Source organism: Chinchilla lanigera, unplaced genomic scaffold (assembly GCF_000276665.1).
Source record: "Chinchilla lanigera isolate Chin_1 unplaced genomic scaffold, ChiLan1.0 scaffold00030, whole genome shotgun sequence".
Taxonomy (NCBI): Eukaryota; Metazoa; Chordata; class Mammalia; order Rodentia; family Chinchillidae; genus Chinchilla; species Chinchilla lanigera.
The window spans coordinates 12695195-12712401 of NW_004955431.1; the positions used below are offsets into that span (position 1 = coordinate 12695195).

General features: G+C 41.2%; 1 protein-coding gene across 3 annotated transcripts in view; it reads left to right on the forward strand.

Moving 5' to 3' along the window:
• The window catches only part of Stard13 (StAR-related lipid transfer (START) domain containing 13), a 510915-nt gene that overhangs the window by 473215 nt on the left and 20493 nt on the right, over positions 1–17207 (forward strand). For 2 of the 3 annotated variants that reach the window (XM_005387705.2, XM_005387704.2), the window contains 3 exons: positions 9737–11100; positions 12472–12645; positions 13778–13937. In XM_005387705.2, coding sequence (XP_005387762.2) covers positions 9737–11100; positions 12472–12645; positions 13778–13937 — 1698 coding nt within the window. Of the gene's footprint in view, positions 1–9736; positions 11101–12471; positions 12646–13777; positions 13938–14772; positions 15624–17207 lie in introns of those variants that run through there. The other variant, XM_005387706.2, reaches the window with a different exon arrangement.

Here is a 17207-nt window from a genome sequence, read left to right on the forward strand (position 1 = left end):
AAAAAAAAAAAAAAAAGAATAAATACCCACCTTCAGGAAACTGAACCTTATAATGCTCAAAAAGTTTGGGATTTGGAAACATTAAGAATTTCACATTTTCTAGTTAGGGACATTCAACCAGTAAAGTCTATGCAAATATCCCCAAATCCAAAAATCTGCAAAGTCTCAAACACTTCTTCCAAACATTTTGGCTAAGATCTACTCAATATATACCTTATTGAGCCCTTACTATTTTCCAGGAGCTAGGCTTCATACTTACCACACAATATCTCATCTAATCCCTAAGTGGGGGCGTCTCTGTTTTCAGGCAAAGAAACTGAACCTGTCATTTGCTCATGATATTTCAGCTCTTCGAATAACAAGAGTTTCGACATCTAGCATGTCTAACCCCGAGACCAAGGCTCCTAACCATGGCCTCCCTTTCTCACTGAATTGATCCTTTGTAGGAAATTCAGAATTAACACTCTCAGCTGCTTTTGGCATCTTCACAGTGTAACAAGTCAAGCCTCAGTATATTTTGAAGAAGCAGAGAAAAAACTTTAGAGTCAAAACAAAGTGTTCTTTGTTCTGGTTTCAACAAAGAAATCATTGCACCCAATAGATTTTTAAGTTACTCCTGGGTAACTTAATCTTTACAACTAATTTACTTGAATTTCTTCTTTAAAATGGCACACACACAAACCGCCAAAAATCAAGTGAATTTGGGTTGACCTCATCTTAAAAACAGTTTAGGGCTTGAGCTAGGAACCCGAGACTTCAGCTAAAGAGTTAAAAGGATGAAAAACGGTATCCAGAGAAGTATTAAAACACGAGCAATTTGTCCAGGCCAAAGACAAATTTAAAATGTGGGAATAAACCTCCCAACAGCTGTCTGGCTGAATAGACCCCTTGAGAAGCAGACATACTATTTGAAGTATGAGGGTCAGATGTTGTTTTGACTGTAACACATGGTTCATATTAAACTGAACACAGCCAAGCTGTATGTCTAAAGTGTGGGCCTTCAGATGGCCAGCTGTGTGGGTGCCTATACACAGCCTTTGCTGCCTTGTGCTATATAAAAGAAAAACCCAGAAACTAATGATTTGTTTCCCACAGTGTAGATTGATTGGATTTTTACACTGTCACCAGTTTCACAAAACCTACAGGCAAGATAGTGTTGAAGATAGTGACACTTTTAGGCTCTTTGTGTGTTACCTTTATAAAAGCGCTTCTGTAAATTGGCCAGTTTTGGTATTCTGACCTTCCTGGTGTATTTCTTCTAATGGATGTAGTGGAACACATTCTCATAGACGCTTCTTAGCTATAAGCCTCACAAATGCACACACTTGAACAAAGTACTGCTTTTCGCTTTGTACACTAGAGAATCATGGTTTCAATTTTCAAAGAAAATATTGCAACATGTAGCTCCCACCCACTCGTGAATCTCAGTTATGACAACACCTGTGGCCAGGTCCCAGCAAAAATGCAGGCGGCAGTGTGTGGATGCGGCCCTTTCTGTGGTCTGCTCTTTATATAAGTTATCAGCTAGTTGTTTATTTTACTTAAAAATATGAATAGCTCAGTCTAAGCTAAATTATCAAAAATAGAAAATGAGGCCTGAGAAGCACACACCCCATGAAGCTTCAGCCAACATTGGAATTAATTTATTTGAAAGAAAATTAAGGCAGCAGAATTTCCTCTAGGTCTGCCTCTATTTTAAACAATCCATGAAATGGAAATAGAGTCCTTATCTCCAATCTGCAGAAGCCCAGATTTGTTTAATTTATAGAATGTGCTCCTCAAATAGCTCCACTGTCCAGTGCCACAATCCTTCTTCTCCCTTTGAGACAGCTGGGCCTGTGAAAGGTTGTGAGGACCACTCATAGTTTGGGTTAGCAAAGGCTGACACCGTCTTCTCTGTGCCGGGTCCTATTCCTTATCATTAACTCCATATCACAGATGCAAGAATTAAAGGGTTCAGTTACTTGCTCAAAGTCACACAGAAACAGCACAGGCAGGATTTGCACCCAGGACTTCTGGTACAAGACTACCTCTCCTCACCAGTCAGAGACATTTAGAAACGTATTGGTGTATTCTGGCCCTTGGCCTGACACCTGGAAAGGACTCACATTTCTTCAGCAATATGTTCAGTGAACTATCAGTCCTGTTGTTTTTTGAAAAGGGCTGTGTGTTGCCCTTTGTTCTAATGTCCACATTTACTTATTGTCTTCCTGGCAATCTTGTTTAATTTTAAAGATTTGGATGGGCTGACCCAAGGACCAACACAAGAAGTCTACACATAAGTAAATGTGGTGAAGCTTTTTTCATACTTGGTTAGGCATAGATTTTCTTGTACATCAAATGTCACTGTCTTGGTTACTTTTCCCTCATTGCTGAGATAAAATACCCAATGCCACAAATTAAGGAAGGAAAGGTTTATTTAGCTTACTGTGTGTGGAGGTTTCAGTCCATACTTGGCTGGCTCCAAGGCAGGGTGGCACATGGCAGAGGACAACAGCTCATGGTGGCGGGAGACAGCAAAAGCAGCAAGAGCAAAAAGGGAGGACTGGCAGCAAGCAGCCTCTTTCCCTTCACTTATACTGCATGTAAACGACCTGCCCTGGAGCGGGTGTAGCACTCACACCCTTAATGCCACCATTGGACTATGGATCAATCATAAACTCTAGAAGCCCGCCCCATGACTGCATGAGGCTTTGGGGGGACATCCAGACACAAAGCATAACAGTCACTTCCAAAACACTGGAAGAAATGGTGTTGCACCCACTCCTCCACAAAACAGTGTCTAGCCATTTTGCAGAAGAGAAAAACTGTCCTTTAAGGATTCAAGATTCCTGTCCCTGCCTCTGAGAGTCAGGTGGAGACCATTGTTCTCTGGCTTGGATCTTGGCCATGCACCTCAATGAAAGACTGACTCAAACTCAGCCAAAAGTCATTTGAGAGAGAGGCTGGGGACACCCACATTTAGGCAGCCAGTGAGTGGCTTCAGGTTCCTCAGCATTGTCTCAGGCCAAGTGGCACATTCCCACCTCCAAACAGGCTGACTCGGCCACTTGGCTCTGGTTAACTTTAATGGGAGATATGCTGCTAAATGTCTATGTAACTACAGATCAGCTGTCTCCTGCAGCAGTGGGTTCATGTGGCTTCTCTTTCTCATATAGAGATGGGACCAAAGTCCAGTTTTTTACAAAGCCCTTTTTTCTGGAGTGCCTCCTTGGCATCCGTCTTTGAGAAATGTATAATTTCAGTAAAAAATGTTCTCATTTTTAGAAAAAGCTAAATAGTAGAGGCTCATCTAAATTTTTTTTTTTTTTTTTTTGCTACTAGGAGTCAAACTCAGGACCTTGTGCTCACCAGGCAGGCGCTGTGCTGCTGAGCTATCTCCCCAGCTTAAACTGTAAAACTATGGCATGTACCAAACTGCCTAGCCTCAGAAATAATATTTCTTATTCATTGTTGCCTACCAGATTGGCACTAGCTTCATTAGGACTCTGAACTCCCCTGATGGTGGCTAGTGTTTATGTGACACAACTTCTTTTCAAAGGCTGAGCCAGTTCTAAGACTTCAGTCGGACTCTTAGTGAGGAAGGAGGGACACAGACCCACAGCCGACTCTTGCCTTCCTCTTTCTGCAGATTTCCCAAGGGGAAGCAGCTTGGAAAGGAGGCTCTGGTGAGGGTTACAGTTTAATAAGGCTCTCTGAAATCATGACCAAAGATGGAAAGCAGCACAGAAACCATGAATAATTGCCACCTTGCAGCTGAAACCTCCTGGCCTGGATGCCATAGGCATTGCTATTGCTGCAGCTGTTGGCAAGGGGCCCGTGATCTACATGCACACACACAAGCCAGGCACACACACACACACACACACACACCACTGCCTTTCACACTCCGTCATCTCTCACCAAATATGACTCTTACTAGCAGCTTCCAGCAGCAGAGTCAAAGGAGAGGAAAATGGCATCATGTCCCATGATTCCCTTGGCTAAGGAATATGAAGAGCCTTGAATTCCAGACGATTACATGTGAATGTCCTAGAACTTTAGGATCTGTGAGTTGGAAGAGATCCTCAATCATGTTTTCCAACCTCCCACATGCTCACTACAGTATTTCCTTCTTAGAGTTTCCCTCTCAGTTCACTGAGAGTCTACTTGGAAGCGTCTCCCTGGGAGGAAGAGCTCTTTACACCACAAGGCAATTAGTCCTATTCTAGTTACTAAAAAAGTCTCCCATGTAATAAGCTAGAAGCTGATTTGATGTATACTTATAATGGGAAATGAATAATATGACAAATGCTACATATTTTTCTTAATAGCGTGCATAATATGAAAAATTAAGATTGTACTCATTTTCATTCATTATCTGTTTTAACTAAGCAAAAAGTTTACATGGAAATAGCAAGAAATTAATTTCCCATATTAAATGCCTATACATATACTTAGAACACACACTATGACCATGTAAGTATATGAGATTTTTAATGAGACAGTGAATTTTTTCTTATTATCCAATTTAAACCATATTGACAATACTATCCACAGAGAATAATGTTTACGTATACATTTTTTTGCTTTGTTTTGATACCACTCATTGTGATGAAACTACCTTTACAGAGTAGGTTGACTAGAAAGAACTCAGAAGTTTAAGACAGTTGGAAAGCTTTGGATATCCCTTCCAGTATCTTTTATTAAAAATGAAGGTGTCTTGCCATACTTTCAAACCCTCTTCAAGGTTTCATCCTTAACCTGATTCTACAATTACAAGGCTATAAGCTTAGATTATCTATATATGAAACAATAGATAAATTGTGAGTTATTAGATAGACTGATTTCCGCTGTTCATTAGGACAAGTCCACCAATCTGAAACTTGGATAGCATAACCCTGTCAAATAGTATCCAAAGGTTTTAATGCCTGCTCTCAATTTCCATGAGGACTGGGAAATGTGGGCACCCACTGTCCCCTAACCACACTTTGAGTTGCACTGTCTAGAGTTCCTCACTTCTCTCCAGACTACTGCTTCTTTCATCATTCTTCACAGGAGGTGTAGTTCCTAGATCTTTCCTTATCCTAATTGCTCTTCTGTAGAAATGCACCCCTTTAAATGTGGCCCTTAGAAACAGCCCAGGGTTCCGATGTATGTGGATAGTGACAGTGTAGTGACTTCTGATCTTCCAGATCTTGGGTTCCCTGCTCTGGTCATGCATCCCAAGGATGGCATATTGCGTTGGTGATATAGTGGTGAGCATATCTGCCTTCCAAGGATGGCATCGTTGGTAGTCATACTGCATGGATAATTCATGTTAAGACTAAATCTGCCGAAACTCTAAACACTGTGAATTGAAACAGCTGTTGGATTAAATCCATTCTATCTTATAATGGTTGACTTTTAAAGTTAAGATCATTATATTTTACTTCATGAGATGTCAGCCTATGAGCTCATAATCATTCCATTATGTTAAATATATATATACATCTCAACAGAGATTTAGTATCCTTTATCTAAAATCCTGGGGACTAGAGGTATCTGGATTTTTGATATTTTTCACATTCTGGAATACTACTGTAGGCATAATAAGATATCTTGGGGATAAGGACCAAACCTAAACATGAAATTTATTTAATTTTCATATATACCATATATACAGTACTTACAGGTATCTTTATACAATATCTTCAGTAATTTTGTGCATGAAACAAAGTTTTTGTGGCATGGTGTTTGTTTTGTAGTGCCACGTTGGCCCTCAAAAATTTCAGGTTATGAGTTATTTCAGATTTTGGAGTTTTGGATTAGGGATGCTCACCCTGTATTGATATTCATTAATAATGATAATTAGTCTTCTTGTTGTTTTTGTTTTTGAGACAGGGTCTCACTAAGTGCCATAGGCTAGCCCCAAGTTTGGAATCCTCCTGCCGTAGCCTCCTGAGTGGCGGGGGTTACAGATGTGTGCTACTGTGCCCCGCTGACAGTCTGTCCTATCACTTTATGGTTAGGGCAGCATTTTCACGTACAGTCCCATTGGGTGCTGTTGGCAAGCCATGTTAGATGCTGATTGTTTTCATTTTTATTTTACAATGAGAAAACTGAGTCTCAGGGAGGGTACCTAGATCAACATCCCTTAGCGAATAACTTGGTACCATCGTTACATTTTAAAAGCACGAGTTCTGGCTCGCTGAAGTTCTTCACAAAATGGCCATAACCTTGAGACCTGCCTGCAGAGATCCCTTCATCAACCTTTGGATCTCACTCTTTGGTAGATTTACACAACCATTAACTAATAAAATTCTGGTAGTATCGAGCACAGTTGGCCATCCTAGTCACAACATACCCTGAGGGTCTTTTGTTCACTGTCTTCTGATATTTCATGTCCATAGTACGTCCACAATCTACCAAACTGTTGGAATTGGAGAGGTGTCTCTCAGACACCAACATCTGAGGTGTCTTTTCTTCACAAACACATCTGATTAACTCCATTTTACATCTCTAAATAATAATGAATTGTTTGTAACCTCAGAATCATGATCAAACAGATAAAATCTGATCATTTTTCAGTGATCAGTATACTTTTGCAAATACTGTTGGAGAGCCTGCTATGGGTTTCACACTTTGCTCAGTCCCAAATGTATAAAAAGAGCCTAAACTCTTGTACAGTATGTTTTGCATACTTAAGATCATAGGCCTTTTGTGCATTTCTGATGGGTCACAAAGAACATGGTTGATAAGAGGAAAGACTAATCAAGACTACAGATAGAGTATCAAAAATGTTTAAGTCAGAAGTGATAGAGATTTTAGATTTTTTTAGAGTATGGAATACCTATATATACATAATGAGACATCTTGAGAATGGGATCCAAGTCTCAGCATGAAGTTCATTTATATTTCATATACACCTTATGCTCATGGCATAAAGGTAATTTTATACAATACTCTAAGATTACCTGCATTTGCTGTGCATCACATGAGGGGAGCTGTGGAATTTTCCACTTATGTCATCGTGTTGGCACACAAATTTTGGATTTGCAGGAGCACTTAAAATTTCAGATTTTTGGATCAGAGATTCTAAAACCTGCATAAAATACCAGAATACAAACAAACAGAGATACTTATTATAACATGATTTTTTGTTTTAATAAGACATGTAGACACAACCTGACTTGTGATAGAAAATGTATCTCTTATCATGTGTCACTGTCACCACTTTGAAAGACCCTGCACTGGTGGGAAAAAAGAAAGCACAGAACCATTTTGACACTTGAGAATATATTATGATGTAATTGTACTGTATGCTGAGAGTATCAGAGGAAAAGGGTAGATTTCTTTTTCTTTTTTCTTTTTTCTTTGTTTTGCTTTTATTTTTTATTGCTTTGGTTTTTGTTTGCCTTGGTACAAGCAACCTACATATTTCAGCATTTCCCTGAAGTGTGTGGCTACTTTTCCAGGAGTCCCACTTTTCCACATGCCTCAGTAGGATTGTAAATATCTTCCTTTTGGGCAAAGCTAGTGTAACAAGCTCTTCTGTCCCAGCAGACAGGGATGGCATTCTATCCCCAGTCCACAGAGCCCAGCATCTTTTCTTAACCTAAATAAAAGAGTCCTTATCCAACTAATATGTGGTTGCTAGCATCAGTAACCAGGTTTGAGAGGGTTGTTGGAAGCAACACTTAAATATTATACTTTCTCCTTTTAAATATCTGTATTTTCTTTACAAATAATCCTTCTTTTGCCTTCTCAAAAACAGTTTGCTGAATAGGCTTTTCAGGCTGTTCAGTTTCTTCTTACAAGCTTCCTGGAATGTGATATTAAAATCCAACAAGCCTACCTTCCTCTATTATGGTGCCTTGTATACAAACAGCCTTCATATGTTGATTTTTATGATATCAATCACAGGATAAGAAGAAACAGAAAGTTCCATAAAAAAGTGTATTTTGATTCATCATTCCACTCTCCTGCCTTTTTGCCTATGTGTACAATTTTAGTTTTAAAAGTTCTTTCATCAAACTTTTATACCAATTTTTTTAAAAATCAAAGCAAAATTACCCCATTGTGGTATCAAAGCTATAGAATTCTTACTAGCAATTTAATTTTGTACTTTCTTCTACTTTATACTGTAAAAATGTAGTCCAAGACAGACAGAATCTAGTTTTTGAAGGAATAAATAAGAATGGGAAGATTTCAACAATACTGGCTACATCTGTTTATCTTGAAAATGGAATATATTGCAAGGTAAGGGCAGTTAAGTTGAATGTGAGATATATAAAACAATACGTAAATGAACAAATATTGAAAAATAATAAATATCCAACGAGGGATTGCTAACTACATTACCTTATTTAATCCCTTCAACAAACCTATGAGACAGAGCTTATTTTTAATCTCATTTTATATGCAATGGAAACTCCTTTAGAGAGACCAATTTGAAAATGGTGGTGCAGCTTTTACTTGATACCACCAGCCCTTGGAATCAGCTCTTAGAACTGGATATCAAAGTCACATGAAAGTAAATTCAATTAACAAAAAAACACAAGCAATTTTTATGAGTTTGGCAGTGAGGATGATATAAATATGGACAAAACAGAGAAACGCAGGCCCTGCTCTTGTTGGAAGCTTTCAAACTGCAGGCTTCTATGCTGGGAAATTATGTGATCATATCTGGATAGCACGGGGCAAAGTTGTTTAGACGCACAAAATCTAAAGACAAAGATTTTAGCCAGGTTTTTACTGTAATAAATCCAAAAAGAGGTGGTCAGGGCCTAGATTAAGGGATTGAGAGTGAAGATATGAGTAAGGAAACAAATTTGAATGTCTTCTTCACGTAGGACCTTGGTGGCATACATGGAGAGGAGGGGCCAGGAGCAGACATTTTAGTTCTTTCTGGAAGCATATTTTATGCTGTAGTTGAGGGTTTGTACTGGGCCCAAGGAACATACAAGGATAAATAAGACCATCACTGGCTTCAGGGAATACAGACTCATCTCTGTAGGACTAGAAATTCAGGCAGACACTAGACAGGTAAAGTCTTGCATTCTGTGAAGCGCAGTATGCAAGATACTGTGAAACCATGGGGGTGGACCGCAGTGATATGAATGTGTGTGCCCTGCCAAAGGCATTCCTGTTCAGGGTTGATGAAACACAGAAAGGCTGGTCAGGCACAGCAGCTGGATTGCACTGTGGAAATATGATCTCTAAACTGGCTCCCAAATTTCTACATAAAGGAATTCAGTAGACGATTTTGCTGCTAATGTATACAAGGACTACACAGTAACAATCAGCTTTGGGAGTGTTAGATTTAAGATACACTGGCAATGAAATTCAAAAGAGAAAAGTTGAAATATTGGTCCTAGTGCTCAACGAAGAGGTTTTGGGGAAGAAGTAAGTGCTTTTTATGGCAGAGCTGAGTTTTTTTTCCTGAAAAAGAGAACTGCAGGTGTTTTATATTTAGGCTGTCTAGTCACATCGTAATTACATCCTCATTGTAATCATTCAGGGAAAACTTAGGAAGAATTTTTAAAATCCTATGAAAATGGGAAGAAAGCAAGCTTAGCAAGTTGAGAAGAAGCCCTCTGTCCCTGGGGAGAAAGAGGACTTGCAAGACAAGGACAAGTGGAGGAGGAACCAGGCAGGGGTGCCCAGGAAACCCCAGCAGTGGGAATGCAAAGGGGCCTGGAAGTTGGAGCAGTTCCTGCCCGGTCACCTGCAGCCAAGCACCTTGAAAATGAGAATCCTCCTTTATGTTTTGCAGGGTGACGACTCAGATGAGGAAGATCTCTGTATCAGCAACAAATGGACTTTCCAAAGAACGAGCCGCAGGTGGTCTCGTGTGGACGACCTGCACACGCTGTTCCCTGGGGGAGACAGAAATGGGTCACCGGCAGGACCGAGGATGAGAAACACCACCAGCAGTGAGAGCGTCCTCACAGACCTGAGCGAGCCTGAGGTCTGCTCCATTCACAGCGAAAGCAGTGGCGGCAGTGACGGCCGGAGCCAGTCTGGCCAGTACTGCGCCGACAGCCCGGTCATGCTGGAGGCCACTCTGGTTGGCAGCAGCCTCCCACAGAACCCCCGAGACATTCTCAACCACCCTTTCCACCCTAAGAATGAGAAACCCACCAGGACCCGGGCCAAGTCGTTCCTGAAACGCATGGAAACGCTCCGAGCCAAGGGCGCACACGGAAGACACAAGGGGCCAGGGCGGACAGGCGGCATGGTGATCAGCGGACCTGTGCTGCAGCAGGAGCCAGAATCCTTTAAGGCCATGCAGTGCATCCAAATACCAAACGGAGATCTCCAGAACTCACCCCCGGTTGCCTGCAGGAAAGGGCTTCCATACTGCAGCAAATCCAGCGGTGAGAGCAGCCCGTCAGAGAACAGCAGCAGCGGGGTGAGCACCCCAGCCCTGAAGGAACAGAAATGTCACTATGAGGCCAACAAGCGTGGCGGCATGTACCTGGAGGACCTGGATGTGCTGGCAGGGACAGCACTCCGGGATGCAGGGGACCAAAACCATGCGCACGGCTTTCACTCCCAGGAGAACTTGGTTGTGCACATTCCCAAGGATCACAAACCAGGAACGTTTCCCAAGGCACTTTCTATCGAAAGCCTCTCGCCCACAGACAACAGCAACGGGGTTAACTGGAGGACGGGGAGCATCTCACTGGGCAGACAACAGAGTCCTGGCACAAGGAACCCCGGGATCATGGCATCCTGCCACAGAGCAAGCCGCGTCAGTATCTATGACAACGTTCCTGGCTCCCATCTGTACGCCAGCACAGGGGACCTGCTGGACTTGGAGAAGGATGACCTCTTCCCTCACCTGGATGACATTCTGCAGCATGTCAATGGGCTCCAAGAGGTGGTGGATGACTGGTCAAAAAATGTCTTGCCTGAACTGCAGTCCTCTGACACGCTGGTTGGGGAACCTGGTGTATCCCGCTTTCCTTCTCCTAATCTGATCACCTTGGATTTTGAAGGCAACTCTGTCTCAGAAGGTCAGACAACACCCAGCGATGTGGAAAGAGATGGAACCTCTCTGAATGAATCTGAGGCCCCAGGGGTCAGGGAAAGGAGGGATTCTGGTGTAGGGGCCTCGCTGACCAGGCCGAACAGGTGGGTGGCATGCTTTTGTGAGAGGATGTTTTGTCCACTTCCTAGTAGCTATGCTGTTTATTTCCTTAACCAGCATGGATAGGACACTCAACGCGTGACCTTGTCCAAAAGGATACATTCGGTTTTTAATGACTCAAATGGAACTGTGTCTTTTGTACAGATGTGGTAATTGCATCCATGTGAACATACATTCATATCTATTTACCCTTTATCATGTGAACATACATTCATATCTAACTATTTACCCTTTATCTCGATCTTAGTTTTGTTCAAAATTTTTTTGAATCTTTCGTATGCAAACCCCAGTGCCAGGCACTATACATAGGGAATCATGGATAAGCGAGACCCAGGTCCTAGGCCAGGGCTTCTCCCATTCCATCAAAATGTGTTAATTAAAAATGTCTCTGCTTCCAGTGTTGAACTGTTTTTAACCCATCAGAAACATGAGAGATCTAAAGTGTGTACTTGGGTGATTTGTTTTTGCTTTAAGATGCCAATTATAAACCATATAAAAGCTGATTTACAGAGAGCGCTTCAGAAGCACCTAGAAAATGGGAGGCTTTGGTAATGGAATCACTGATGTGTTCTCATCCGAGTCTGCCCCTTTGGGCTCCATCTCAGCCACAAATGAGAGTTGCAGCATGAAGGCATGAAAGGCAGTGTGAAATGCTTTGCACCGCCTACGTTTGCGACATTCTTGCAGTGCCCCTTCTCCCTCTCTCTTTCTCCCTCTCTCTTTCTCCCTCTCTTTCTCCCTCTCTCTTTCTCTCTCTCTCCTTCTTTCTCTCTCTCTCTTTCTGTCTCTCTCTGCCCATATCTCTATCCATATCTGTCTCTCTCCCTCTGTCCATATCTCTCTCTTCTCTGTCTCTCTCTCCCTCTGTCTCTCTTCTGTGTCTCTCCTCTCTCCTCGTGTCTCTTTCTCTGTGTCTGTCTCTGCTTCTGTCTGTTGCACACACACACACACACACACACATTCACACTGTCTCAATTGCTCTTAACACTTTGCTGACAAATCTGAAGACAAATTTAATTTATCATTTATTTTAACCCCATGATGATATTTGTATATTCTTTTTGGTAACGGGACTCGAACTCAGGACCTTGCGCTTGCCAGGCAAGCGCTTGTGCCATATCCCCGACCCTTTTAAAGAGGAGATAATGAAAGAGATAACTTTTACTAGATTTATCCAACTTCAAAAAAAATCATTGCTCGCGTGAATTTTTCACGTTTGTGTCAACCGTCGCTTGCTTTGTGGTTTCCTCGGCTCCGAAAGTTCTGATGAGCCACTCACACACAAGGGGTATCCTGTGTTTTCCGGTAACAAGCCCACTTTGTGACTGGCCTCTCTGACGCTCTTTCCGCTCCAGGCGGCTGCGATGGAACAGCTTCCAGCTCTCGCACCAGCCTCGGCCGTCCGCAGCCTCGCCCCACATCAGCAGCCAGACTGCCGGCCAGCTGAACCTGCTCCAGCGCTTCTCGCTGCTGCGCCTCACGGCCATCATGGAGAAGTACTCCATGCCCAACAAGCACGGCTGGACGTGGTGCGTAGCACAGCCGCAGGGACTGCGTGTCCAGGGCGGAGTATGCCCTTGCAAACGCTTCAGCGTTCGCACTCTGGTGTCTAACGAACCTGTTCTTTGCCTGCCCTCCGTCCTTGGGAAATCACACACCAAGCGAGTCCAGCCTTCTGCCTGCCTTCTGGGCTGCCCTGCTCCAGCGCCACGCAGGCTGCAAGAAGCATTGCTTTATTTGTATCTCTCAGTTGGTTTCCAGGGAAGTCAGTCAGGCTCCAAGACAAAAAGAGACAAGGATAGGGTAACAAATTGTGAGCAGAGGAATTAAAAATAAACTTGCCGTAAAGTAATCCTGGCAGTTTGCAGACAAACATCTGTCTCTTGTACCTTCTGGCCCCAACGTGGAACTTATGACTTAAAGCACTGATTTTTTTCAAAGAGCATTTAATTTCTCAAATACATTTCTGCCCTTATTTTGTCAGCGAATAAAAACTAGAATACTCAGTAAGTCTTCACAATTCAGGAACTGACAAAAGCACAAGTTGGAACTTGGATAAGGACCTACTGTAGATGTTTGGGCAAAAATGAAAAATATAAAAAGTGTCAATAACTATCATATATTATATATATACACATATATATACATAAAAGCATTAGTGTTGCTTTCTAAAAATATTTTAGAAGGTTATGAATTGCATGGTCGATTCAATATATACTTGTGTATTAAAACTCCCCTTAAAAATGCATAACCAACTCTAGAAAACAAGAGATGTGATTTATCTTCTCCCCCAATCCCAAGCAGATTTCTTCTTCCTCTTCTAATTTGTTCATGAGTTTTATTTTGTTCTGTTGGAGATTTTTAAGTGTTCAGCACTTAGGGATGTATCAGCCACAATTAAATTGGAAGTTTGACTTGAAAACAGAGCCACAAATACATTCTGCTAACATATATCTCACGCCATTTAGCGGAAATAGCGTGCAAGCAGAAGCTGCACATAGGACTACCGGGTGGTGTGACTAATGGAGAGAGAAGGGTGGATGCTCCCTGTGTCTGTGGAGTATTCCAACAAGAGCTTGGTTTCCCTCTCGCTTGCCTCCGCAGCCTCGCCCTGCGCTGTGCCCCAGGGGCCTTGCATGACCTGGTTTCTGTGAATTCTAGGTCGGTGCCAAAGTTTATGAAGAGGATGAAAGTTCCTGATTACAAAGACAAAGCTGTCTTTGGCGTTCCGCTCATAGTCCATGTCCAGAGATCAGGACAACCTCTGCCTCAAAGCATTCAGCAAGCTCTGATCTACCTACGGAGCAACTGTCTTGATCAGGTAAGGCTGGGAACCCCAAACATGGGCTCCGATTAATGAAACACCCGAAGAGTCGATCTGTGCAGTGCCAGGTAGAGCATCCCTCACTGAAAACAACAAGCAGTGTGCTCTTTAGATGTGGAAACTTAATTTCATCAGGCTACATCCTTGTTAAGATGCTTGAGGATGTTTCCTCGTAGACTACTTCAGTGATACCCTAGAATAACTGCAGAAAGTTAATATTGATAGTTTGAATGTAATCTGTAATTTGTGTTCCCTAGAAAGTGGGATGTAAAAGTTACTACGTTTGCTTTTTCATTATTGTCCCAATAGAGCTAGTGACTTTAGAGCACTCTTTTATCCCTGTTATATTACTGTTGGATAAAAATTGCTTTTTATGTCTCTCCTTCTATCAGCTTTTGAAGCGGCACATAACCAAGAGAATTTAAACCAAAGACAGATCGACTTATGTCTTTTCAAAATGTACACATAAAATATGAAAATAACAGCAGTTAAATCAAATGTCCCCTTACCTAAGGAGTTCATTATATAGCTTTTGCTAGACAATACTCAGAGATCATTTTCTACCCCCAGAACTGTCTGGGGACCCCCATAATGGGGAACTGTGGTTAAACCCAGAGTGAAATCCATCCTATAGTTTACAAAACAAAGCTTTTCCCCCTCAAAATTAACACCAATTCCTGTAGTTTCTTAGACATGCTCCTGCTTCATAAATTGTCACCTTGAGGAGAAGAATATTTTCAGGAAACTATTCTATAATGATCTTTGTTCATAATACTCTTTAATGGCATGTAATGAATCTGTAGCAACCTAAGATTATTTGTACTTTTTATAGATTTACTTGTGGCCTTGGGCTCAGTGGACAAGAATGAGCTAAACTACATGAACTCGAAGATCTTGGCTACTGATGCTTATAGAGACACCAAAGCCAAGAACACACTTAGAAGCAAGATGATATCTTGATGAATTACATACCAGTTTTCAGTGGAGCAAAACAGGAGTAACCACTTCACTGAAATCATCTTTGATTGAAATGAATTCATGATCCCCCTTAACCACTCCAACTTCTCATCAAGAGAATATACAAATATATGCTTTTGCATAACAGCCAATGAGCAGCTGCTGTTGTTGTCATGGTGATGATGGCTGTTTTGATTTTGAGAAATACCTTTACCAGCTTTCTTCTTATTTCCCAGATAAAGGACAACAAACTACTTTAAAAATAGAGTGCCTGTCTTTGGCACATGCCCCAGTAATTGACTAGTAAGCAGTATCTCAACAGAGCAAGCCAGTAAATCTGGTTATTTACACACAATATCTTTTAAATTTTAGAGGATCTACCAAGGACCTTTAACATTAATCAGAGTTTGTGTTCTATATGTTTCACTGAGAGAAAAAGTTCAGAGAGGTAGGCTTGGTGGATATTTGGAAATACCCATTCTGGTCTCTTTTCCAATCCTAAGAGTATTTTATGTTCTTTGATATAAAATTCTGTGGTGTGGCTTTAATTGGTTTGTTGGTACAGAGCCAAGATTGTGTTTTGTGGAGGGTAGCCTTTGACTCAGACGCATGGAAATTTTTGAAAAGGTATATAGGGACATACCTCCCTTCCAAATTTTTGTTTCTGCTTTTCACTAAGCATAAAGAATATTTTGGGGGGCTGGGGATTTAGCTCAGCGGCAAAAGCACTTGCCTGGCAAGCACAAGGTCACGAGTTCGGTTCCCGGTACCGGAGAAAAACCAAAAAAAAAAAACCAAAAAAAAAAAAAAAAAGAATGTTTTTGACCAAAAACATGACCAATGCTTACCAATAAAAATTCTATTGAGAGAACATGGTATTTTTTAGGACTGCCTAAAAGAAATGCAGTCTATGTATGCCATTAGTTCAATAATAACCTTTTTCAACTGCCCACCAAGTTTTTTTAAAAAAACAGAATTTATAAAATAATTTTAAAAAACATTAGAGACAATACAGAATTTCACTAAGCAAGATGATAGGAATACTCACCATGTTTGAGGCATGCGTACTAAGTGTTCTGCTTTTATTGCTTTAATTCCACATCCACCCTTGGCAGTGTTAACATCTATGATGGAGTTAACCCTTGCTTATAAATCTGTGAAGTCCAGAGTCTAAGTTTTAAATCACTGTCCTCCACCACACTGTTAGAATTACTTTTCCCCGGTAGCTTTTGGCACGATGCTGTCCCAGCACTGAGGGACACTTTAAGAAGTGGCCATATACAATTCATTGATTAATCCACTGTCAAGGGTTTGCTCATAATATTATTCACTATGTCATGTAATATTCTTTTTGTGAGAATGGGGGAAGATTTTTTTTTTTCCCCTCTGGATCTAGTGCCATTTCTTTTGGATCAATAGTCTGTTTTTTATATTATAGACACAAGACTCATTCAGATGGAGATATTTTCCTCTCTGTATTGGCTGCTAGAAAGCTGAAAGCCAAATGCATATTCTGCCTATAGTAGATATATGTAAATTTTTGACAATTTTTGCATCAATCTCATTCCTAGTTTCAATTATCCTTTTCTATCCCTATTTTCTTCTTGCTAGAATTTTCTATTATCATTTCATCAATTTAATTGTACCTTATTGTATTTTATAGGTCATTGTAAGTCACTCAAAGTTTAGGTTGGGTATAAATAAATGAATTATAATACCACTATTGCACTCACTACCCAGTGTTTAGTGTAGAATATAAGCCATTCCCACCCCATGTAGATTCTGATAAGGTGCAGCACCAGTGTTACTGTCATGATTGGGTCCAGCCTCCTTTTGAAGCAGATGTTGTTGAGAGAGTGAAAGTCATATAAATAGAAAGGAGAGTGAGCATTAAACTCTACAACATCTACTCGCTGGCTTATTCCCCAGTACCCATCTCAAATTTCTAGCTATTTTTTAAATCTGGAAGATTTCCACCCTGAAAAACTGGAGGGGTGAAGCTTTTTCAGAAAAAGATTCATTTCGAGGATTTAAATGCTTATTCTAAATGTAATCAAAGTGAATAAGGCAAGACCTTCATTGTATCAAACAGGAAGATGAATCTGCTGGAAGTCAAACAGACCTTCACTGTGGTCAGTTCCCACCCTAATCTTGATATACTTTTCCACCTCATAAGTCCTTCCCTTCCTCATCACATAGAAAGAACACACAAAGAGGCCACCCCTCTGGTCCCTGTGGAAAAGGAAGGTGGTAATAGAAAGGATACCAGAGAAAACTAGAGAAAGAAAAATACAAGAAAATCGGCACAGA